The 24,507-nt window shown below is 31.2% G+C and overlaps 3 protein-coding genes across 6 annotated transcripts in view; 2 read left to right on the forward strand and 1 right to left on the reverse strand.

Annotated features, from left to right (window-relative positions):
- LOC130449462 (uncharacterized) overlaps nucleotides 1-14,346 on the forward strand; it is a 54,729-nt gene extending 40,383 nt beyond the window's left edge. For 2 of the 4 annotated variants that reach the window (XM_056787289.1, XM_056787290.1), the window contains exons 5-11: nucleotides 1,002-1,038; nucleotides 2,978-3,105; nucleotides 4,181-4,597; nucleotides 7,363-7,804; nucleotides 8,759-9,173; nucleotides 10,617-10,838; nucleotides 12,270-14,346. In XM_056787289.1, coding sequence (XP_056643267.1) covers nucleotides 1,002-1,038; nucleotides 2,978-3,105; nucleotides 4,181-4,597; nucleotides 7,363-7,804; nucleotides 8,759-9,173; nucleotides 10,617-10,838; nucleotides 12,270-12,404 — 1,796 coding nt within the window. In that variant the 3' untranslated portion in view covers nucleotides 12,405-14,346. The remainder of the gene's footprint in view (nucleotides 1-1,001; nucleotides 1,039-2,977; nucleotides 3,106-4,180; nucleotides 4,598-7,362; nucleotides 7,805-8,758; nucleotides 9,174-10,616; nucleotides 10,839-12,269) is intronic. The other 2 variants (XM_056787292.1, XM_056787291.1) reach the window with 1 other exon arrangement.
- The window catches only part of LOC130449464 (28S ribosomal protein S28, mitochondrial), a 162,517-nt gene continuing 151,209 nt past the window's right edge, over nucleotides 13,200-24,507 (reverse strand). The window contains exons 3-5 of the mRNA XM_056787297.1: nucleotides 18,717-18,933; nucleotides 15,944-16,065; nucleotides 13,200-14,505 (exon numbers count right to left, since the gene is read on the reverse strand). Coding sequence (XP_056643275.1) covers nucleotides 14,343-14,505; nucleotides 15,944-16,065; nucleotides 18,717-18,933 — 502 coding nt within the window. The 3' untranslated portion in view covers nucleotides 13,200-14,342. The remainder of the gene's footprint in view (nucleotides 14,506-15,943; nucleotides 16,066-18,716; nucleotides 18,934-24,507) is intronic.
- On the forward strand, nucleotides 19,283-22,788 carry LOC130449465 (uncharacterized). The gene is made up of 3 exons (XM_056787298.1): nucleotides 19,283-19,665; nucleotides 19,719-19,841; nucleotides 22,530-22,788. Exons 1-3 carry the CDS (start codon nucleotides 19,511-19,513, stop codon nucleotides 22,708-22,710), a joined length of 459 nt encoding a protein of 152 aa, XP_056643276.1. The 5' UTR covers nucleotides 19,283-19,510; the 3' UTR covers nucleotides 22,711-22,788.

Raw genomic sequence — 24,507 nt, forward strand, 5'->3', positions numbered from 1 at the left:
AGTCAAACACTTAGTTTCATATTAAGAATGAATACAAGGTATTCAGCCTGTTGAGTTAAGAATTTCTAAAGCAATAATTGATCAATGTTTATGGCTTTGGCTGTTATAAACAAATCGCGTCACGCAGGCACAACACATGTTCATTAATTCCGAAGCAATATTTTCGTGCACATCTTCCGTGCATTTTAAAACTTGGACGTATCAAACGAAAGATAATTTTATATTACTTTTAATAGTGATAGTGATATTATTTAATTCGAAACAATTTTCAATATTTCAGTGAATGTTCAGAATATGATAGATAGACTGGTATTCATTGGTATTGATATAGACTATTTTTGTAAATAATAAACTGAACTCCATTTCTCAACTAATTTGAAATGTGTAAATGCCATATTTGGGATCATTTTGCAGGGTTCTCCCCACTCTCTGTTTTTAAATTTCATCTCAAAGTACTACCAGAAACTATCGATTAAAATTTGAAAGAACTTTATACCGAATTTTTTCAAGGTTATACCTTTTACTTACTGGATTAAGTTTCAATAGTAGGATCATCAATTAAGGACTTTCTCAATAGTTAATAGTCAAATTATTACAATAAATATGATATAATAATAATATTTCAGTAGTCTATCTATACAGTTTGTGCATAAAATAATACAAAAAGTACGCTTCAACAACTCTGTAATTGTTTTTATCAAGTTTACTATTTGCAATCTACACCTTTTAGACATTATTGTTGGTAACAAGTCAAGACGGAATCTAGAATTTCTAATTAAAATAAATTTGCAATCCAACTTTTATCTAATAAAATATTTCAGCGAATGCTGTGGATTATTTGCTAGTCGATAACAAATTGGAGGTATATTTTAAAATGGGAATTTATTTTAACCAACAGATTATAAAGTGCTCCACCATAAAGTAACATCCATTTATTTTGAAACAATTTATTTACATAAGCTGAATTATAATTTTCTAAAAATATTTTATTTGTTTCGCAGAATCTTTTAATACCTCTGGAACCGATCCAAAATACGGGTGAGTACTTGTTTTATAAATGTATATTGGTTATCGTTCTCTATACAGCGAGGTTCAAAAAATTGTTAGATTATTTATCATACTCATAGAAAAATAATTAGTAATTTCATAATGCAAATTTATTCAAAGCACACTTCTCATAAACATTATTATATATATTATTTTGAAATTGGAAAGCATTTCATTTTCATAATCAATGAAATTACAAGAGATATTTTTAAAGAATGAATTATCACAAAGTTGGTGACTTGACAAAGGTAGAATTGTAGCCTTTCGAATTGTTGATATATCCTATCACGAACTTGTCCACTGTTTCAATTATACGCAACTTACGTTGATGATGTTCTACAAACCTATTTTTGGTATTCTCTAAATGAATATTCCCAAAGTCTAAAAACGCACATCCACTTATTGGGTGTCGAGCTTCAAGTTTCTAAAAGAAGTTTACACTAATGTCTTATCTCGGCCACCCAGCACCAGATTTGAGTTCCTCTGACACAGTTGATCCACTAAATTAAAGTTGCTTGGATCGAGGTTCTTCAAACAGATGTTGAGAACATGTTTTTCTAAAATCGAGCTTATAGAATTTTGTTAAGTCCTTTTTCGCAGATTTGCTCAAGTGCTAAGATTAAATCTTAAGTCATGCGTTCCCTACGAAATCTATATTCCTACTGATTCTCAATTTTTTATGATTTTCATATCACAAAAAAATTATATGAGAATCATTCCAATAGTAATTCATATTTAAACTTTTCATTTCATTTGCAACGTAATATGAATGAAATTATGGATATAATAGTTATATGAAATACCCAACCTAACCAATATCAAGCTGAGCGGTGACAGGTTGTCCAACAAGTGAGTCCTCTGTTTAAGGTAGTTTTTAGCCGCAATAAGCCTGCATGTAACTAACCTTTTAAAAAAAGGAAGACAATCGCACACTTCCAATCAACTTATGGTAGTGGTGAAACTAATTTCACATCACTTATTCATTTTGCTCTGGAAGAAATCTTCTTCTTCCTACTCCATTTTAGGCAGATTGCCTGTTCATTCTTTGCAGCATGCCTATAATAGATTTGCTTTCTTGGCCGTGTATTTCACCAAAGGTGATATTTCTTGCAAATTCTCTTCAGATTCACTGTCTTCCAAATACTCCTCTACCTTGAAAGCTGCAGGAAATTATTATTAGTTTCCGTATACTGGCAGGAAATTGTCTTTTTTATTATTAAAAAAATTAGAGTAGAGTGAATAGTTTACAAATTTAAATCCTTATCATTGATTATAATATGATGCAGAACATTTTATGTAGAATATTAATATTCCACTATTAAATTTTATGGCTCCACATAGTTCCCTAATTATTCTTTCGACATTATCAATATCCTCAATTCAATCAATCAAATCAATAGACTCTGAAAGTACATATTTTGCTTTTAAATAGCCCCACAAGAAAAATATGGAGAGTTACTGTCGGCAGACTTTGGAGGACTAAAGAACTCCATAGATCTCCTGATTACTTCACTATTATATATGCGTAAGAAAAAAATTTGTTACAGATCATCAAGAAATTCGAACAACTATCATTCAAAAGCTCTAAATATCGTTCAACAATTTTGTCTTGTCACACTCCATAATATACATTAGTTTTGGATAAACACTGATCTCTAGTTTCGACTTATAAATTGGAATTAATAAATCATTCCAAACAGAATCACTCTTCAAAATGTCACGATGTATTAATCCGCCATCATACCGTTCTGGTATCTAATATATTAATAAAGGATGAGCTTAAGAAATATTTTGTATAGATATTCTGAAGTTATGAAAATTGAGAAGGGACCACTGCGAAAATATCATATCTAACAAATTATTTATTGAATACATTTATTCATTTGTACTTTATTTTCTTTCTTGAAATGTTTAATCAGCTTTCTTTTAGGGGTTCGATAAAGAAACGAGTAGTAAATAGAGAGCTTCATTACGGAGACACTCCAACAAGTCAAAGCAGAAATAGAACACTTGAAAGAGACAATTCGCTACAAAAAGAAATTGAGTACATCAACGAAGGTGAGTAATGATCTATTGAATTGAAGAAAGAGTGAGTTGATGATATGTTAATTTAATAGTATATATTGAATGCACCTTCTCCAAATAAAATAAAGTCATCAACACAGGGGAAAACCAGATATGGCAACAAAATCTAATTACGTATTTCACCAGAGAGGGAGAAAGTTAAAGAGAGAGTGATTCATTGGTTAAATTTGGTAGGATAAGGAGGATTTTTATAGAGAACAGGGTTTGTCGGAGTGGGCCCTGATATAGGAATTGCTCTTCTGCAAGGCCGGGATTGTGGTGGTTGCGTGAGGTTGTGTCTACCTAACTTTTCTGGACGAGAAAGCGAAAGAAGGCTTGCAAGCAAAAACGGCTCTCCTCGAATTGGGTTTTATTTTCTTATTTTTGAAAAAAAATTGAGGTCTTCTTGTTTATTTCAAATTTAAAAGGGGGCGGGCGGGTACAGCTACGGTTGCGTTATTCCAATCGTCGGCCATTTGACTGGAGAACCGGTTCACCAGGTTGCAGGGAAACCGCAGAAAACCTGCAACACCCACGATTGACGGAGAGTGTGTAAAGTGGGTGTTGATGAGTTTATCTGATGAATATGGGAGAATTACCAAGGAAGTTTAGATAGATTTCGACAGTAATGAAATTCTTCCCACCTCGGTGTGTAATGTACTTTTGTACATTTTGTATTGAATGTATGATTCGCTGCTTTTTTTGTGAACATTCTATAGACTATAGCAACCCATTGTTTCATACTTCTGCGGGCGGTGTATTGTCTGTATTTAGTTTTATATTCTATCATCGCAACGAATAATTTATTCAAATATTGAAAAATGGAATATATTTTTGAAATAAACGAAAAATACACAGGTTATTCCATTGAAATGAACTAATACTTTCTTGTAGTTCTTAAATTATTATGAATTCTTCTTAAACTCATTTTACAATGAACTTGACAATATATAGGTATGAAAAGTTTATTTTTTCAATGTTTATCTATGCATAATTACAAAGCAAATAATATGTGAATGATATTTGTATATACAATATGTACTTACTATAGTAATGTGGTTATTTTCAGGTACTTATACCAACACCCGGACTACTCGACCGACTTCTCCAGTTGTTAACTCTAGAACATCTACTCTGACCAAACAAACCAAAGCTAGCAATATACACGAATACCCCGTAGAGGTAATTGAAACCGTTTCTCCCGATATAGATCCTGAAGTACTAGCTCAACTGGATCCTAATTTGAGACCACCAGGAAATACAAAAGTCACAACTACAATTAAGACTTATACGTACGAGATACCCGGCTCTGGCGACTATCCCACGAATCTGACCGACACGAATGAACAAAAATATGTGTACTCGCCTAACAAATCTATCAGTACTCCTAGTAAAAGTTTTGTCTATAATGCTATTGAAAATAAGGAAAATACCTTGTACCAGGAAAATGCTAATTATCCCTTATATCAAAAGCCAAATCCACCAGGTAATATTTTTATCGCATTTTTTGAGTACTTCACACTTGGTGTTGAGTTATAAGTAGTTGTCACTGGAGATTAAAAATATTTTAAATAACTTTAGCCTGACTCATAAATCATCGACTGTATCATTAATTTCGTATTTTTATTTTGGGACTCAATCTTCAGGCATGTAAAAGTGCTAAACGAAAGTCTATTAGTATATTTATAAATTGTTAATAGTCGATAGATATTCATGGAATACTCTTATTAATGAAAAATAGTTTCAAACTTTGATTTAATGATACATGAAAATTATAAACGTTTGCGTCTGGAGAATGAAAAAGACTAGCGCTAGGATAGTTTATAAATAAATGAAAACTACACTTTAGAAGCTGCTATTACTATTATACAAATATATTTATCCCATTTTTAAAATAAATGAATAATGTGTTTAATATATTTAAATCGTATATTTGCTTTTCTGCCCTTTCTAAAAAATAATTCATGTTTGTATGTATTTTGAAGTTTAATTGTATATTGAGGGCATTTCTTATAAGATACATATTTAGCAAGAGAAAACGTTCCATATCGTTATTTTACCGTATTCATTAGATAAGTATTTTTTCGATATTTACACTGTCTTTGCAAATAAAAGCTTTAATTTGATGTGAAAGACCTCTTAAAAGCACTATTAAACCAACTCAAAAATGATAGAAAATTGTTATGGAAACAAAATGAAAATTAATTGTAATGAACAAAAATTAACTGAATTAAACGCTGTAAACAACCCTCTCATTTAACCAGTGTTATATTGGGGTATAATGGGTTTCATCAAAGGGTTGTAACCTGTTCACTTTGTTTCCCTGTTTTTATTATCATCTATAGTTTGAAACTTTTCTATTAATTGCCTTATGTATTATTGATGACATACCTTTTTTTAAATGATTGATATTAAATATGTTTACCGGAACATTAGAGCACACTGACAACTAATTCACATAGAAGCTTAACAATCTCATCTCTTAGTCGTTTCAATCCATTGGCAAGTGATATAAATTAGCAACTAGAGTAATTCATTGTAAAAACATCATTTCAAACATTTAAATTTTTGATTTGGTGTGTTACTACTAATATTTAGCTAATAAATTAGTTCGAGGTTGTTATATGAAAAAAATTGAGCTCAATGCAGTACTCTAGAGGTCTGTATTTTTGAAAATTAATTTGGTCCAAAAATTTTTTATGTTCCGAATCTGATTAACCCGACAATAGTTTACAAAAACCCTTAAATCTCTCCAATCCATAGTCGACTTTCTTTGGCATATTTATTAATTTCCTTCACTAAATTTATCTTGTAAGGATGAACTTTATGATTTATCAAACCCTACAAACGATTATTCGGCAAGAACCAAATTATTCGTCCAAACTTATACTTGTACGAGGTTTGCTACTTAAGCTATAAGATACGTTAAAGATGATGTGAATATGTGAAATCTGACAATGACATCAAAAAGCTTCACATTTCTATTGAACGTTATCAGAACCTATTGTCATACGAGTGCTACTTGAGTTGTTTAAAGATACTTAAAACATTTATCTTTGTTAAAAAATTGAATTGAATCGCGAACAATTTCGTGAGATGATTTTCTACCACTTTCGACGTGGATCAAACCAACAGCTGTCTGCCTATCAACTCGCTTTGACTTTGTTGCTACCGTGATTTGCTGGTTTTCCGAATTCAATCGAGGTCGTACTTCACCACAAGATGAATTTTGTGGAGGTCGTCCAAAATCGGCTAATGTGCCAGAAAATATGCGTAAACTGATATTGCAAGGTCGTTACGTGACATACCGTGATATTGAGGCATACTTAGGCATTAGTTCCACTCGCATGCATTCTATATTGCATGAACATTTGGCTGTCAAAAAGATTTGGAAGAAAACATCGTATTGATATTAAGTATTCTTGCCGGAGCCTGAGCCACTGATAACTAATTTACATAGAAGCTTAACGATTTATATTCTTTCCTCAGTAAAATATACCATTTTCGTAATTGTTGACAATCATCTGTCAGTTGTTGACAATTTTCAAATCAAATGTAACTTTGTATAAAGACTTGAAAAACTTTTTGTATTTAAAATCAAACTGTAGCAAAATGCGTCATTAAAAAATATTCAACAAATAAATTAGTTGACCCAAAATATCTTCAAAGTTATTTCATTAATTGAAAAAAAATACATTTTGGAGAAATTTATTTCATTTCATATGATGTGGGATGGTATTTAAGGATATAAGGTTATTTGAATAAGAATTTTCTTTCCTCTTAATCGGAATAATCTGAAAAATGTTTTCGAAAAGCACTAAAATCTCCCAAAATTGGATCATATTCATTCATTTCTTTCACTAAATGTATCTTGTACTGATTCCGATTGAACCCCTTGACATACAGATTTTTTGAGGAATAAAATAACCAAAAAAATACATTTTCTTCTTTGGAACCAATAAGAAAATACTAAATGGAAATATTTATTTTGGAAAAAGATCAATCAACAACGAAATATATCTACGTAGAATTTTCCCAGTGAAAAAATGCTATTTTCATATTTATGGAATGATCTTTTTTATTTCAAATTGTTATTTTCATTCTTAATTATATTCTAGCGTTAAAAATTATAGCAGCTTAAAATACAACGCTTCTCGAATGATCACCTTCGGCTGTTTAATAATAAGTGTATTTTTCATTTATAATATAGATATAAACTTGCGTGGCGTATTTATATCTTTATTGTAATAGGTGTTTTAGTTAAAGAAACCATCACAACACGGAACTACCAACCAGGATACAGAATTGACAAAAACCCCCCATCAATAAACGAAACGTATATCTACAATGAAACTACTACGAAAAATGTAGATAATCGCTTCTCACCAATACCTCCACCACTGCCAAATCAAAATACTTATATTATTAATGGAACCGAGACAAACATGAACAAAAATGATAGGCCGACACCAGGTAAAGAGACGTACATACTAAAAGAAACCCATAGAACTACTGTTAATGATGTTGTAAGTCCTCAAAATCCCCATTATCCTGAGGACACATACCCTAAACGAAATGATAAATACAATCCGGGTAAAGAAACTTATATTATAAAAGAGGTTCACAACACGACTACCACCAATGATAAACCTTTCTCAGAAAGAGGATATCCTGTTTATAATCCTCCAGATGGGTAAGTTCAATATGTCATATGTTTACTAGAATTTATTTAGATATATTTAAGAGTAATTTATTGATTAAGATAAAAATTTAAGCGAAATTTGCATTATATACACTTGGCCCATGTTCTTCAGTGATTTAAGACATATGAAGAATGGAAGCTGATAAAATATGAACGACACAGAGGAAGTCATTCAACTGAAAGAACCAATGAAAATTTCGACAGAATCTGGGAACTTATCTGTTCTGAACGTCAGTTGAAAACTCATCGACAATGATAGAGAAAAAGGAGTTAAACACTGTGTTTGGATATTCTGTGCCATCATTTACAACTGTAAAATCGTATCAGCTAGAGTGACAACAAGCGTTCGGGACAGGCAAAACTGTGACAACCAGCGATATTATCCAAAAAGTTCACCAAATGATAATAGACAGCCGTTGAATTGAAGGATAGAAGAGACTTTCCAAATAAAAAAAGGTAGTGACTGTAGAATTATGCACGAGTAAACTACCCGAGCGTTGGGTGTCGCGTTTGCTCACTTCGAATGAATATTGTCAAGGCCTTATTCACGCGATTTAAGCAAAATGAGTCGGGTTTTTTGCGTCGATTCATAAATGAAGATCAAACAAAAAAAAACAGTCAAGATATTTAATTGTTAATAATAAATTTGTCTTGAAGAAAGAAGACGGTTTGATAAGTCGGATAACGATAGCGACCGTCTGTTGAGATTGTGTTCATCTACTAATTTCAAAAAGGTAGAACAGTTGTTTTCAAAAAATTTACTGAAAATATAAAATGGAGAAAATATGGAGTATTAATTTCTTTTTGACTTAAATTTGATGGAATGTATATTGTTTCAATAAAAAATTTCGCAAAAATTATGTAAGGACCAAGGGAGACTTTGTATGCAGCTTTTTTTAAATTGAATAATATTCATTGTTGTAAATATATAAATATTTATTCTAGGCGAGATCCACCTAATACGTACATTATAAAAGAAACCACCAACACTACTACCAATCATTCAAATGGGCCTTATCAAAATGGACGTCCATCAAATGAACCTCAAAATAAAACTATTATCTATAGACACGAAACGCATTCAACCAACAACAATTACAGTCCTAATAATCCCAAACCGTTCGAAGTAGAAACGTTTGACCCAAAAAATCCTCCATATGACATAAAGAAACATCCTAATGAACCTATCAATATTCAATATTCATACAAATCTACTAGTAAAACGCAAAATAATTACAAAGGAGGATATCCACCTAACGAGGAGACGGAAACTTTGTTGCCTAAAAAGTTTCCAACTGACGATAGGACTGATGGACCTCCTAAAAAATTAGATGAGCTCATGGCTACAATAGGAAACGAGGTAAGTTGACAGCTATTAAAACCATGATTGTATTCCGAAATGTACATAAGTTTCGTCGTTATTGTTCCCATGATTGGAATATATTTGAAGTAGAGTATAAATAATCAGGCAGGTGTTACTTGTTACAATAATAAGTCGTATCATTTTTTAAATATTTGATATATCTACAGATTCTAATGATTATGTTCCTTATTGGTTGTTAAAATGCCAGAATTCTTAAAATTTATAAGATTAGCCTACATGACACTTTCTTCGCCAGTTTAATAAAGCGTCAGTTCATAATATCATTACCACTGGCTAGGTGACATATTTCGGAATATAAGCTCATTTAGTAGGCGTTATTAGCTTAGATCGATGCGTATGGAAACATTCTATTGAGGTTATTAAAATTGTAATACACAGAATTTAATCTATAGCTTCTTGTGGCATATCGTCGCAAGATTCCTTTATCTTTATAAATTACCAGGTTTTAGAAATTAACTAGACCCTTATTCATTGTATCACATACTTATTGAGCGACGAATCAGGTGACCAGGCAGGGCATGTTTAGACAACAATGTAAGCGTCTTAAAAAAAATATCATGAAGCCCTTGTTATATACGACGTAACATTTTCATATTTGAAAATGGGATTCACTAACCCTTGAATATACCTCTCATTCAATCATTTATGATCGATCGAGATGTTGAATATCTGTCTCTTGTGTAGCCCATAGCCTCGAGCAACGTTCCTCGCGATCAGTAGCCATTCAACAAACAAGAGCAAAATTCCCGAATCACTTCATCCGATAATTTGAGCTAACAATTCAATCATTAAAAATCGTCTGATAAAAAAAGTTGTAGTACTCTTGCTACTACTCTAACTCCTGACCTCGCTATTCCAGATCTCCATTTTGTTTGAATTTAATCCCACTCCGTGTTAATTTACTTGTACTGTTTATCTTCTTTTGTTTTCTCGAAATTTTATATCTGGTCAAGTTTTCATTCAATTTTTTTCAACGTTTTTGGTGTCTACTATAAAATTCGGTGCATGGAATAACGAGGTTTGCGACAAAGTCGAGGATATATTAGAGCAGTGCTAGATAGGTTAACTTTCATACCTTTGCAACTTTTGTCTATCTTTTTTAAATATGATTCAGTTATCGAATAGTCTGTATTAATCTCTAGTGTGCCTATATTCGAAGATCCCCCGATATTATTTTAGAGGGAATCGAATATTCTGCGGCTATATGTAAGACAAAGTGCAACATTTGCCAGTCGAATTTGAAGTTATATACCTAGATTTCAGTTCATAATCAATACCCGCGTTCACTGTATTTTCTTAACTTGACGTATTAAAATAAAATTAAATAAGTTTTCAAGGAATTTGTCACACTCGCATCAAAATTGACGGATAATTAAAGTTTTGTCTAATTTTAGGTTAATATTTTCTAAATTTTTCTAGCCTCCAACCAGTCCTTTGAATGCAGGTTTTATTCAACATGAACATGAAATAGCTCAACAAAAAAAGGTGGAAAATTTGAAGCAAAGATCATCAGAATTAGAGGATTCACAAAAAAAAGAACCTCCACCAAAATCCAAAAATATTGCTGGACCTCCAGTTTATTATCCACCAGGAGAAATGTTTGTAAAAAATGAAGAAGGTGGAGAAGCATGGAGAAGTCAGGTAAATATTTTCTTTGCTTGAAAATATTTAGTGTGAAAAAGTCAAATGGAACAAATTCATTATTTTGGTTACTGTGCATAATGCATAAAAAAAGTCAAAATCACATCAAATTTGTGATTGTCTGGGCTTGTGATATTTTGTTTGATTAGTCTATTAACTTTTCAGTCACGTTACCATTTCAAGCTTGCAAAAATAACGTGGTGAGCCTTTTTAATATCTGCTTCGTTTACATTCTTTTTTTACTTTTTACATTATAAACATTCAAATAGATATTAAGTTTAATGTTTTGAGTGTAATATGAATGAAGGATTATTTTTTACGTTATTTTTTCCAATAAAATTGAAAACAGTAACGTTTCTAAATAGGCAATGAATACACAAATGATATATGACAAACCCATATATTCCTTAAAGCCCTTATATACTTTCTGCTCATTTTTTGATAGATTCATAGAAATTATCAATCTTGAATCCAATTCAAGGAAACGTTTCACACAATTATTTTGTTTTATAGAAACATTTATTGCACAATATGGATGTGGAACCTTGGACATAATATTAATGAAAACTTGCCTATTTGGCATTTGTTGATGGCATAATTTTCACATTAAAATATTGTCATTTTGTATTATTATTCGGCAAAATTGTTGTCATCCTACAGGTGGAGGAGTATATTGAATCATTCGATAAACTATTCTCAATAAGTGAAAAGCATTTAAAACTTATTTGATTTATCTATTATGATGTTTTGTATAAAGTTTTCCACTTTTTTCGTATTTCCTCGTTGTTCTTTTACCATTTCTTGGAGATTAATTTAAAACTTATAATCTCAGTTGTAATTAATAGAAATAAACAAAGACCATTTGACAAACAGCTGTATCTGACAAAAAGAATTAATAATTTTTCTGCAAATGAACTCAAAAACTGATTCCAATTAAAAAAAAATAATAACTGCATATAAATTAGTTAAATTAAAACATTATGTCTGTTCCTATTGAAATATCCAAAACACATTCTAAATATTGTAACATTACTCACATAAAGAATCATAGATAAACTAGTAAAAGATAATTTCATACTTAAAACTTTATTACACGACTTACTACACTAATTACAACACTACAAACAATGTAGTAATAAACACGGTACTACTTCCTTACCGCCCGGTTTACTTATATTATTTCTCGAGTATATTCAGTATTCAATTAACCCACCCTACTGTGAGCTTTAAGTGTTTAGTAATACATTACTTCTGCCTCGAAACTTCTGTCCATTTCTGCGCTGGTAAATGTACCCGTCACAATATAAAACCCTGCCACTCTGTTGATTAAAAATAGTTTCAGATAAAAATGAACTTTTTATCGATTAATGTCTCAATTTTTTTTCAATAAATAACAATTATTATTTTGTGTATTTATAATTAATTTTTTAGGGAGCGTATGCGAGAGGATCTGGAAAATATCAGTATGAAGCTGAAAGCAAAAGTAAATCCAAGATGAGCAGTGGTGCAACTGTAGTTCCAGTGTGCCTTCCCCTTTGTTGCGGCCTTCCATGTACTCTTTTGTAAAATATATGTTAATATGTTATATTAAGAATTCACAAGTGCCTTAAATATTTTAATATATTATTTATACTACCAAAATTGAAATCGACAATATTTTATTAACTTATTGTGTTCTATTTTTGTCAACATTCAAGAACAGTGAATATAGACCAACATCCAGGTAATTTTCTTTGCAATTTTCTACTGACTGATTATGTTGTTGGAATGTGTCAAGATAATAAGTTTTAATAAGGAGGAGAGCGAGAGATAACTGCAATCTTACAAAACACATCAAATATTCCTTTAACTGTGCATTGAACAAGAGTAAATAGTTCTAAATTATTTAAAACTAGTTTCTGTACTATGCATGTTTTTTTCCACTTCCAAATTCAGTTCAATATGGTAGTTGCTAAATACTTAGTTTTGTGATATCTAGAAAATGGTGATTACTGATATTGTGAAATTTATACGATTTAAAAACCATAGCTTGGTAAAACTTTCAAGTAGGCCACATAGACCACAAATAGTATAACAATTAATAATTTTTCTTAATTTTATTATCAATAATAATAATTAGTCTTATTGTTATTTTATAAAATGAAAAATTTTTTTAGAGACAGAGAACTCTAACAAAAATAACATTTTGTTTTTTCAATATTTATGAATTTTTTTTTCGAAGAAAATGTAGCTATTCAATACCGCAAGATGTATTTCTACAATCTTGCGTCAAATTTTGGCTTCCATGTACTAAGTATTGCAAAAAATTATTTTCTTTGCGTTTTATTTATTTAGAGAAAATGTGGTTCATATGTTGGGTAAATATAACTTATGAAGTCCCACTTTTTTTCAACCCTATTCCCCAGCAGCTGCAAACCTCAAATTCTAAAATTTCTCTCTACCTTTCCCCTGTAAGGATTTTCATGAGGTTTGTTGCTGTCAACCAAGTATCGAGAAGACCATCCCCAGAAACGGTTCACAAACGATACCGAAGTCGGTTGGAACATTGCGCAGAATCGTCACCTTACCAAAGATGGTTTTTTGAAGGGTTGAAACGAACATCTGAAATTGCTATCAGCAAACCACTAACTTGGTATAGTTTATAAGTCATTACTAATAAATTGTTACAAGAAACTTAACTTATTGGCGTCACAAGTGTTCAAAGTTGCATGAAAATCCTAAAACTCGTGGAGTAATTTTCAACGTTGAACGCTGGATATAAAAAACTCGTGTAAAATAAAAAAAATATCACTGTAGGCTTAGATACATGATGTACCAAACTTAATTTTTTCAACTGACTTTACCACTTATAATGAACTTTTGAATAAAGATGAAATAAGTTAGGTGAGCATAAAATTACATCTAGTAAGAGTAGTTTGATTTGACAGAAGTTTTTCCGAACATTTTCTAATAAAAAAAATCAGTTTAGTCAAAAATTGCATAATGAACCTATCTTTATACTCTTGCTCTTGTAAATAAATCATATATTAATCATAAAATAAAATAAAAACATGACAAATAAAAACAATAAGCTACAAAAGCTGTGGAAATGATATTTAGCTGACCTATTAGTAATTTTGAACAGTCAAGAGTTGATTTATTTATTTGCCTCTCAAAGAATCAGAATCACAACACTGTTGTTATTGATAAATACTTTATTTAATTAGTTCAATTATATTCGTGATTAGTTTCCAGAGGAAAATGTGTAAAGGATAGGTTTTGAGAACTTCTATTAAATGAACTATTGTCGTTTCAATTTACTAAAATATTTGAAGAGATAACTTCCATTTTTAATCTGAAATATAAACATTAATTTCTGATATAGGGGGTGTCAAATAATATGTTTTGCTTTTGATTTATATTAACATGAACACAAAATACTGTAGATATTTGTAACAAAATTCTTGCCATTAACAAAAAAGTGTCTAATTCACAATTATTATTCGTAATATATAATTTAAAACACTAATTTTTGACATTTTGTACACTTGAACCTCTATCTTGTTGTAATCCTATAAGTTGACAGTCAGCTTCTAACAGAGTCAAATCTTTCTCGAATCCCAAGAATTTTGATGATAATTCTAAATCTTTAATTATCAACCTGACTTTAGCGCCTCTTATGTAACTACTGAAAAAAAAAATATTCCAATTAGTTCTTTTAGTGTTCTAAACAACACGAAATGTAATCCCATACAATATAACCGAATACAAATGCCCGAAAAATAGAAATATGACCTTTAAAGACAATATTGTGTCATTTTTGCAACATAGACCAGAGTCGATAATTTTTGGAACAAAAAAAAAATAATAGCATGAAACCCATCGGAAAAAGAAGGGAAGGTGTGGGTAATGAAAAGAAATTATGTATTCATAGTTTTTTCACACAACCTCAAAATTTATGAAATACCACGTTTTGAGTTTTTTATTTTTATCTTTTACAAAAAACACTTTTCACGAAATTGGGTGAAGATTTACCTTTTCATGTCCCAAATATACTGTAATTTATTTCATTTGAAATATCTGTTTTTTCACCTTTTTTGACTTACTATCGGAAAAGCACCTTAATTTTCAATCGAAAATCCTCCTATCAAAATATTCGTTTTTTAGAAAATCGGTAAGATTTTGGTTCGATGAAATCTCGACTTTCTGATGGTGTGTAAAAGGGAAAATAGTTAATAGATCTTTTATAAAAATGCTATAAATATTTATACGCTACTGTTCATTATCACTAAGTTGAATGTTGAGTGGTTTTAAGTGTTCGAATGGTGTGAGACTCTTGTTCTCGACGTTGTTAGAGTGCCTGTTCTCCGTTTATTAGCACAAATTCAAAACAGTGATGATAGATGAAACCTGCATTTACCATTATACATCTAAATTAAAATAGGTGAATAAATTTTATTTTGTGAAACACGACATATTACTCAAAAAAGGGAAAAACATCACAAATAAACAGCCTCAAATGTAGATGAAAAAGATTCACTAACACAATGCATATGTGTCACAAATTGAATAAAAACGATCGTCAAATTCAAGGAAATGATTTCGAATTGCTTCTTCACCAGTATAGCCTCTAAATTTTGCCTACATTCACTGATTCTGAAACTTAACAACAATCGACTGTATCAGTTCAAACAAAAACGTTTTTGAACAGTCAAAACATCGAATTAATGAGCCATCCGCGCCGTACAGTCTTTGTTTGGCACCCAATGAATTATTCTTAGTCTCGCATATTAAAAATAAATTGCGAAGTCAACGTTTTGTTCATCTATTTTTCTTAATTAGTAATGTATTAGGTGCTAAAAGATTAAATAATAGATTGTGTAATAAGATATTATTGAATATTTCCATTCTCAAGCATATTTATTGTGATATTTTGTTTTGAAATAAACTATTGTACTTTATACTTCTCAAGTGAACTAACTTATTGTTATTTAATTATTCTCCAACTTATATCAGAAGTTGTCAGAACAGAAGAAATTAAATTCCCTTGGAATATGTAGTAGCTAGACAAGAATTTCAATAGTCTCAATAGATTTAATTTCATAAATTTTATTCATAATTCTTACCTGGCATTATTTTTTGGTCTAGGACAAACGCAATAAAATTTCCATCCAAAGTCTATGTACAGATCGTCATTCACTATATGATATATTTTTCCAATAACCATTTTTCCCTCTGGATCTCCCATCTAAATAAAAAAATAATTAAGAATCGAAGAGTGCTTTATGTATATAGTATTGGAAAATACTTCAAAGAACATAATATGGGAATATCAATGTAATATATAAATGGTGAAATTCAATAGAACATAATGGCATAACTACAGTACAAATATGCATCAAATGTAACAAAGAAGGAAATCAAATAAAGTACTTTCTATAATGTGTATTGAATTATAACTAATCTTATTATCTTCAAATGTCGATAATTGGTTATTTACCTCATGAAAAGTATTTTCCAAATAATTTTTTACTTCATGCTGTGTTTGTTTTTAAATCGTAATGTCACAAAAGTCCTTTGGAATTGTCCTCTGGAAAGAGTTCCTGAATTGTTTGTATATTTAGAAGAGCAGTAAACATTGTTTTCATACATTGTATTAATTTTTAAGGATTATGGTATTTCAGCCTATGTTGCCTCAACATTTGAATTACTTTAATATCTTATTTCTTGATATGTTTATGTCCCTAAATGTTCTTGATTTTAGGTCTTTCAAAATTAATTTTTTTCTAATAATTTTTAAAAAATATATAGAGCTATAAATTTTACTTAAATTATTTATTTTATCATTTTTATCTATTTCTTTCTTATAAATGTGAACCATTTCTAAAAATTCTCTTTTCCATGTATAAAATTCCGTTTCAAAAATTTTTGAATCTTTATAATTAATCTATGTTTTTTTTTATATTTTATAGTTGGTTAATGCAGTTTAATTTTTTTTATCGTATTGATGACCTCTTAGTCTATTTTCTAAATACTGAGATGTCCGCTCTATGTAGACAGCGCCACAATTAGTACAAGGCAATCTGAAATCGATTAATCGAAGAATCGATTCCTCGGACCAAATATATCGATTTTTTAAATCGATATGTTGTACTAAATCGATTCAGTGAATCGATTTTTCACCCTTGAAAATTGACAATCGATTTTTTCTGTTTAGATGAAAACTATAAAATTATTTACAATTAGCTGGATATAGTCCTAATATTACAGTGTTGTCGGTTAAACAGTTAATTACCCTAAAATTGGCGAGATCGCTGTGTGCTTAGTTTTAGTTGCTTGAAAAAAAAAGCAACTCTCTACATGTAATACACTAGAACTGGGAAGGGCTTAAACGAAGAAGTTAATTATCAACCCAGGCAGATATCCCCCTAAATTTTGATCTTATACTTTAATGGCAAAAACAAAAAACTCTATTCAATACCATGTTCACTCAATAGCCTTGATATTTGGAGTATCGTGGGATCAAGTGTTCCTTGTGAGGGCTTTTCCTCCATTGCCAGCCATGTCTCAAGTGATGAGCAGAACATCCGAAATTCCAGTAGACTTGTTATTTTCGAATTCACTGAATCAAAAAATCACAGATTTTAATGATTAGAGATCCCAGAGATGGTTTATCATGGTATCTTTCTTGTTTTTCATAGAATGGATTCAAATTTACATTGTGAATACAAACTTGGAAAAAAACAATTTTTTATAAATCGATCTTCTAGACCTCTAGGATAGCAATACTTTGAAGATCATGTTTTCACCAGGAGCACAGTCGAAACAGCTCTTAAAAGCTACCTCTATGGCAACTTGGTTTTGAGCAGAGAATGCAGCCATATGCTGTCTTTCTCTCCTTCACAAATGGGCAATAACAGTATATCTTCCTCTTTGCATTTTATTATCGAGAATTTCACTTCATAGCATTTATAACACATTGTGTATGTAAAATAGGTATTATTAGTTACATCTTTTAAGACAGTGAAGTTATATCCTTATGGTTAGTTTTCAAGATACTTGCAAGTAGTTGTAAGCCAAGGTAGGCATTTATTTCTACCCTATCTGTATCACTGTGATTTGATTTACTTGTCCAAGACCCCAAAGTAGTTCTAATATTGCAAGTTTCGATTAATCAACTATCAAATAGCATCCTCCACACCTCAATTTTTTCGTAGAATTGTTCTCGAGATGGGCCTTTGAGGCTTGATATCTCCTATTATGCTCTGTGCTGCAGTTGGCATATTTCTTGAGCCCGGGTTAGTGGTCCACAGTAGTCAATTGTCCACTTCTTCACATGAACTTTCATTTTCTGACATTTCATCATAAATCATCCTATTGATTCTTGTATCAAAGTCTGGTGCTTGGCTCGCCCTACTTAAGCTTGAATGTTTATCCATGCTTGACAGTTTGCTATTGTCTATAGTAAACTCGAAACAAAAGTAAAAGTTATAAAACATTCTTAGGGAAATCAGCGTCTCCACGGAGGAGGATATTATCACTGCAAAAGGATCATTTTCCCAGCAGTTTTAAATATTGGTGTTTCACTTAAAGTGTTGAAGAGTTCTGGAGGAAACAAACCTACAAATAAGCATTCTGGCAGTACTTTATTGATCACTTCATAAGTTCTCAAGGAACTTTAATACCATTAGATCTGAAAAGTATTTGCATCTAAGGAAAAATATATTACACCTCCTCACTGGCTTTCTTACAGAGCACTGCCAACTCAGAAAAAACCTGATAATATTAAGTCTACCACAGAAAGATTCAATTCCAGTTTACTTACTTCTGGAATTTCACTATTACATTTCTCAAAGTCTGAATGTGCCTTTTATATAATATGACTAAATGATAACTTACGTCCATCAACCTGGAGTTCCTTAGTAATGATGCAAAAGTTTGCGATGTGTTGCTTTTTATATCACCTTCTAAATTCTCAAATTTTGTAAAAGCTTGTGCATATCCTGACTTTTTTGTATGGTCCTCTTTGGTTGCATCTGATGAGCATAACTTATTGTGTGAAGATAATAGGACTTGAGGTCGTGATTTATATAGCCATTCAATTTTACTAACATTCCTAGCAAACATTATTACAGTTATTAATTGAAGACTAAATATAAACAGAAATAAAAATTAACCTTAAATTTTCATCTTCTTTTTTTTACTAATATATAGGTTACAATTGATATTATGTTTTCCATTTTACACCTATACTTTTTAAATAGTTTTCACCATAGATGAATCACATCCTATTTTCCATATATTATGTGATACTTAGTATTACATATTTGCTATTTTCAATTATATAAAATATAGTGATTTAGGGTGATTGACATTAGTTACGTTGGTTGTTGTAAAATATAATTTAAGATCTGTCCCATTCAATTTATGACATCTTATTTGACTTTTTACTATCAAATTTGTGTGTTAAACACAGTTACACAAATTAAATCTGTGCTCATTATGCGAGTATTTGAAGAAACATGTAATTTTGTAATCATCATAAGACATCTCATGTGATAGTAGTATAATGCATAGATAACCTCTATAACTTGGGTTGTTAAAGAAGAAGATATTATTCTTCTATCACATTTATAGTTATTGAGAAGACAAGTACAAAAATAGAAATTATTTTTTAATACCTATCGGTCAAAATGTCTTCATCCTCCAGTAAAGTTTCCTTTTGCGATTCGTTCGGAGTAAAGCCATTAAATGGTAAAAATTTGGTTTCGTATTATATACCATTGCAGGGGGTAATTAGTTATACAGCACTATCCATAAATGTTATGAACCCGTCATTAGTGTTAAGGTAATACTATTGTAACGCACTTATTGGTTATTGTTAATAGTTATATTTTTCAGAATATTTTCTAAAAGAGATGTAACAAATATTCTACTTGGACAAACCCTTCTTGGTTCTGCAATGTTCTTGTACAGCAGACCTCATCTAAAAGCTCTTCCAACTAAGGATAAAATATTGTACAGGTAATTATACAAAGTTTTATTTCTTGAAAATCTTAAGTTTACCTGCAAGGTTGGAAAATCGACAAATCAATTTATCAAAATTTTAAAAGTGGTATGCTACAATAAATCTGATTTTGTAAGTTTATTTTTGAATGATACTTCAATGGAAAACGAAGTGTTTTATAGTTGTAATTCAAATTAATTTATATAGGGCAAACATTTCCATTAACAATTGATTCTTACTAATTATAAATTAGTCTAGTTAGAAAAATTATTTTCAATCCAGATATTCTAGCAGGCTTAATGTAATAATGTTATATTTTACATTTTTAGTTTCTAAAAATAAAGTATTTTCCTACTCTGGAATAATTTGTTGTGCTAAATACAGGATTTTTTAAATTGAAATCAGCAGCACTCAGCAATTTGCTTTGAGATGACATGTCATTTTTTTTTTAAATTAAAGGGGTTCCATTGAATTTGATGGTTTATGTTGTTTAAATATAAAGAAACAACTTTCGGCATTACATTTTTAATTAATTACTTAATAAAAGTTCAGCGAATAAGTTGAAATTCGACATAATGTGTAGACATTTGTATAATATATAATTTTAGTGGTGTAAAACCATCTTCACATTTTTGCTTTCCTAATAAAACCTGCCTAGGGCACATTGATTGGATAGTTTCAGTATAATAGACATAGGTAGAAGCTAGTTTCGTATTTTATATATGTAGACATTTACATACCATATTTTCTCTAAGAATAAGTGTTCCTAGATATTTAGATTCCTTTATACTAACTAAAAGTATTGTTATATTTCCAGTTAATATAAGTGTCATGTATTCAAAATAAATCCTATTCTATTAAAGACTCATGAGTGATAAATTGTTAAATCTGTATTATAATGCTGGAATTAAAAATTTTCTTTACTTGAGAGAAAAGATCATTTTGATTTTCCTGGAAAGTTTATATTATCTCATGCAGGAGATAATTTCCATGAAGCAACATAGTATTAACATATTCTAAAGTTTTGATGAAGTTCGCTCATTAATAAATTTGTTATTTCAATGTCAATTTGCTTAATATTTTTCTCATATAAGGTGAAAGCACTAGTGACACTTTGGTGAGGAGGTTTCATTAAAAAAAAGAATATTTTCAATGCATTTCATTTTTCTTTCCTAGCTTGTTTGATTTTTCTACGCAATCCCAAACGAGTTTGGATTTTATGATATTGGAACTTAGAGTTCTAATGGCTGCTTGACTATGCATCAGAATGATGATCTTCTGTTTGCGACAGTTCCTTTCTAGATTGAACCGAACACATTTTTCAATTGCATAAATTTCTGTTTGACAAATGCTTGGAGCGCTGCCCAGACTTTCAGAGTGTTTGGTTCTAGGCCCGTACACTTCTATTCCAGTACCATCAACCGGTTTTGATCCATCTGTATACCATTTAATGGCATTTCTGATCATTTCTAGTACGACGCTTTGGTCCCACTTGCTTTTACAGTTTATTATTGAGGTGAAGTTTCCCTCAAAGGTAAACTTTTTCGATGTAACGTCCTGAGGCATGTCCCAGGGTTGGTCATTATTTAGGAACGGGCTAAATAATGTCTCTGAACATTATAAGTGATGTTTTCTCTGCCACGAGATTTAGAATCACTTCTAGTGCAGTTGTTGGACAAGATGTCATGACCCCAGTTGCACATAAGTAAGTCAGTCTTTGTACCTTTGAGAGGTTGTTTCTCGTGGTATTCAGACTAGTTCTAGTTTTCCAAACCACTGCTCCATATGTGATGATTGGTCTTACAATTGCCCTGTACATCCACCGTAGGATCTTTGGGTCACAACCCCAATTCCTTCCTGCAATGTTTCTGGACACCATCAGGACTTTTGTGGCTTTGTTGATTATCTCTTTTTCATGTTTGTTCCAGAGAAGTTTTTTGTCTAGTATGAGTCCCAGATATTTCCCCTCTGTTTTCCACTCGATTACTTGCCTGTCTAGCTTGATGGGCTTGAGTTTGAATTTTTTCTTCCTAGTAAAGGAAATTAGATATCTTATTCGGATTGACATTTAGCCCTACAGTAGTTGTGCCATCCATCTAGAGGTTGTCCTATCTACTCCTCTCGCATCTAATGCTTTTTTAACAGGGTCGTGCGGAGTGTTGTCAAAGACTCCTTTAATGTCTAAGAAGGCACATATTACGTTTTCTTTGTTCGTCAGAGAGTTCAGAATTCCTGTTGTCAATTGTACCAAAGCAGTCTCCGTAGATTTGCCTGTTTGGTATGCAAGTTGATAGGGACGGAGAGGTTTCCACTTCAGAATCTTTGTGCTAATATAATTGTTGACAGTTTTTTCCATTGTTCTGAATAATTGTCATGTTTCTTTTTACCTTAGTATAGAAATTTGATTCATATAATTCCTTAAATAAAATCATTATTTTATAATTTTTGTATTAAAGAATTTGGTGTAAAAATAAATTAAAACACTATTTGCCATTAGTTAATTGCGATTTGCTCCTGTTTTCTTTTATTTTTTTCTCAGTAAACTTATACTATTTGTAAATTAGGCTACAGTGTGGCTCAAGTTCTTTTTGGCAAATAAGTGAAAAATTCAATGTTGGCTCACTCTAGAAATTTATACAATTTGTTCTTTTGTGTTATTAGGTCTATGGTTATATTGTACTAATATAAATCCATTTTATTTTCAGTTCTTTTGGTGCTGTTACATTCTCCTTGGGCTCAGTGTTGTTTTGGGCAATTCTAAGAAGTGTTGTACCCCAGAATGTAGCTTTAGGAACTCTTTGTGGTATTGGATCTGGTTTTGCAATGATAAAAATTGCGAGAAGTTACACAGAACATGTTGACTCGTTGGTAGATAAAGCAGTATAATAGTTTTTCTTGACTAGTTACATTTATTTAAAGTATGTGAAATAGATTGGATTCAATAAACTTTTTTAATACTTAGAATATCACCTTTTCCTAGTTTAATTTGTAATTTGATCCTCTACGAAGCTTATTGTATAAGTGTTACAAATTGGAACCGAACAGCAACTCAAAAGCTGTAGTAGGACATGGAATTAAGAAAAGCTAACAACAAATTGGAAACAGATATTATTGTTTCTGTTTACAACAGGGTTGGAAAAAACATTTTTTTGTGAAAAAATGAAAAATATGTTTTTTTGTTGATAACTTTTTTGTGTTTCAAACAGTTTGAAATTATTTGCAAAAAAAAACGTTTTTAGAACACGTTTAAATCAGTCAACCAAGAAAATTAATATTATAAATTATTTTTTACCAAATTGCTGCCCATCAATATTACGAGTTTTACACCCATTTCTAGTCTCTAACACTAAACATTTGAACTGAAGCAAAAGCCCGCATATACAAGACCGCAAGCAGACCTATATTATCCTATGCAACAGAGACCCGACCTGAGACCTCTAAAACGAAACGGATATTGGATACTACAGAAATGAAAATAGTTCGAAGAATAGCGGGAAGAACACTAATGGATAGAGAAAGGAGTGAAAACATAAGACGAACATGCGGGATAGATAATATCAATGACTGGGTACTGGATAGAAAGATAAAATGGAATGAGCACATTGACCGCATGACGGAAGAACGAATTGTGAAAATATCAAGGGACAAATCACCAGCAGGACAAAGAAGCCTTGGAAGACCTAGGAAAAGATGGAGTGACAACCTCCCAGGTGACTGAGCAGAGGCAATGACGTGAAGAAAAACAGGCAATGATGCCTATACACAGCAGGAAGAAGAACACTAAACATCCCATCTCTATTCTATTATATGCAGTCAGTCGCATCTGGCGCCTGACGGACTGAGATTCCCTACCTACTAGGGCGGTGATTCCCCGCCTGCAGCTGTATAATAACTATACTGCGTTCGCGTTGTGCTGTGAATTACAGTTAATTTAAGGTTTGTTCCAACCTGCTAGTCTGGACCGTTCTTGGGACGGTTATTGGAAGCGTTTATAAATATTTTCCGCGCAAACTTCGGCTTTGCACGGTTCTTGTAACAGTACTTGTTATTAACCAAGTATCGAAAAGACCGTCCCTGAAACGGTTCACAAACGATCCCTAAATCGGCTCGAACACAAATAAGAATCGTTCTTATAACGGTAACCGCCCGGTTGGAACACGTAATTTCTATTGCGCAGAATCGTCACCGTACCAAGGACGGTTTTTTGATGGGTTGGAACGAACCTTTATTTTCATACAAAACCGGAAATTTTATAATTTCACGGGAGAAGGAAATATCCGATTATGAAATTTTTTAAGTATGCTGAGACTAAAGCTCGTTCATCAAAAGTAGGAAAAAGAGCAATATGCATCAAGTGCAGTAAAGATATAATGCCATTAGCTGCTAACGAAAGCATATAAAGGACTGTAATCAAAGAATTAACATTGAAAACAGGAAAATTACTGAAAGTGAAAACATGATATTGATAGTAAAACTTTTACGAATTCGAGATTTTCTATTTCCTCGACGTTACTAGGTAAGTAAATAATTTTTAAAAGTAAGTACTACATAAGTTTTTTAAAATTTGATTTGGAGGACTTGGTGGTTAGGCATACATATTTTTTTCTGTCTAAATATGACTAAAAGAATTCCAAAATATTTAATATAACATAAAAAAGACACTCTTGTTTGATTTAAGTAAAA

Source organism: Diorhabda sublineata, chromosome 10 (genome assembly GCF_026230105.1).
Source record: "Diorhabda sublineata isolate icDioSubl1.1 chromosome 10, icDioSubl1.1, whole genome shotgun sequence".
Taxonomy (NCBI): Eukaryota; Metazoa; Arthropoda; class Insecta; order Coleoptera; family Chrysomelidae; genus Diorhabda; species Diorhabda sublineata.

Bases quoted from the DNA above. Each gene is read 5' to 3' on its own strand.
- LOC130449465 (XM_056787298.1), top strand. From the start codon at position 19,511: ATGTCTTCATCCTCCAGTAAAGTTTCCTTTTGCGATTCGTTCGGAGTA. The intron at 19,666-19,718 runs GTAATACTATTG...TATATTTTTCAG, and splicing joins AACCCGTCATTAGTGTTAAG to AATATTTTCTAAAAGAGATG. The intron at 19,842-22,529 runs GTAATTATACAA...TTTTATTTTCAG, and splicing joins AAGGATAAAATATTGTACAG to TTCTTTTGGTGCTGTTACAT.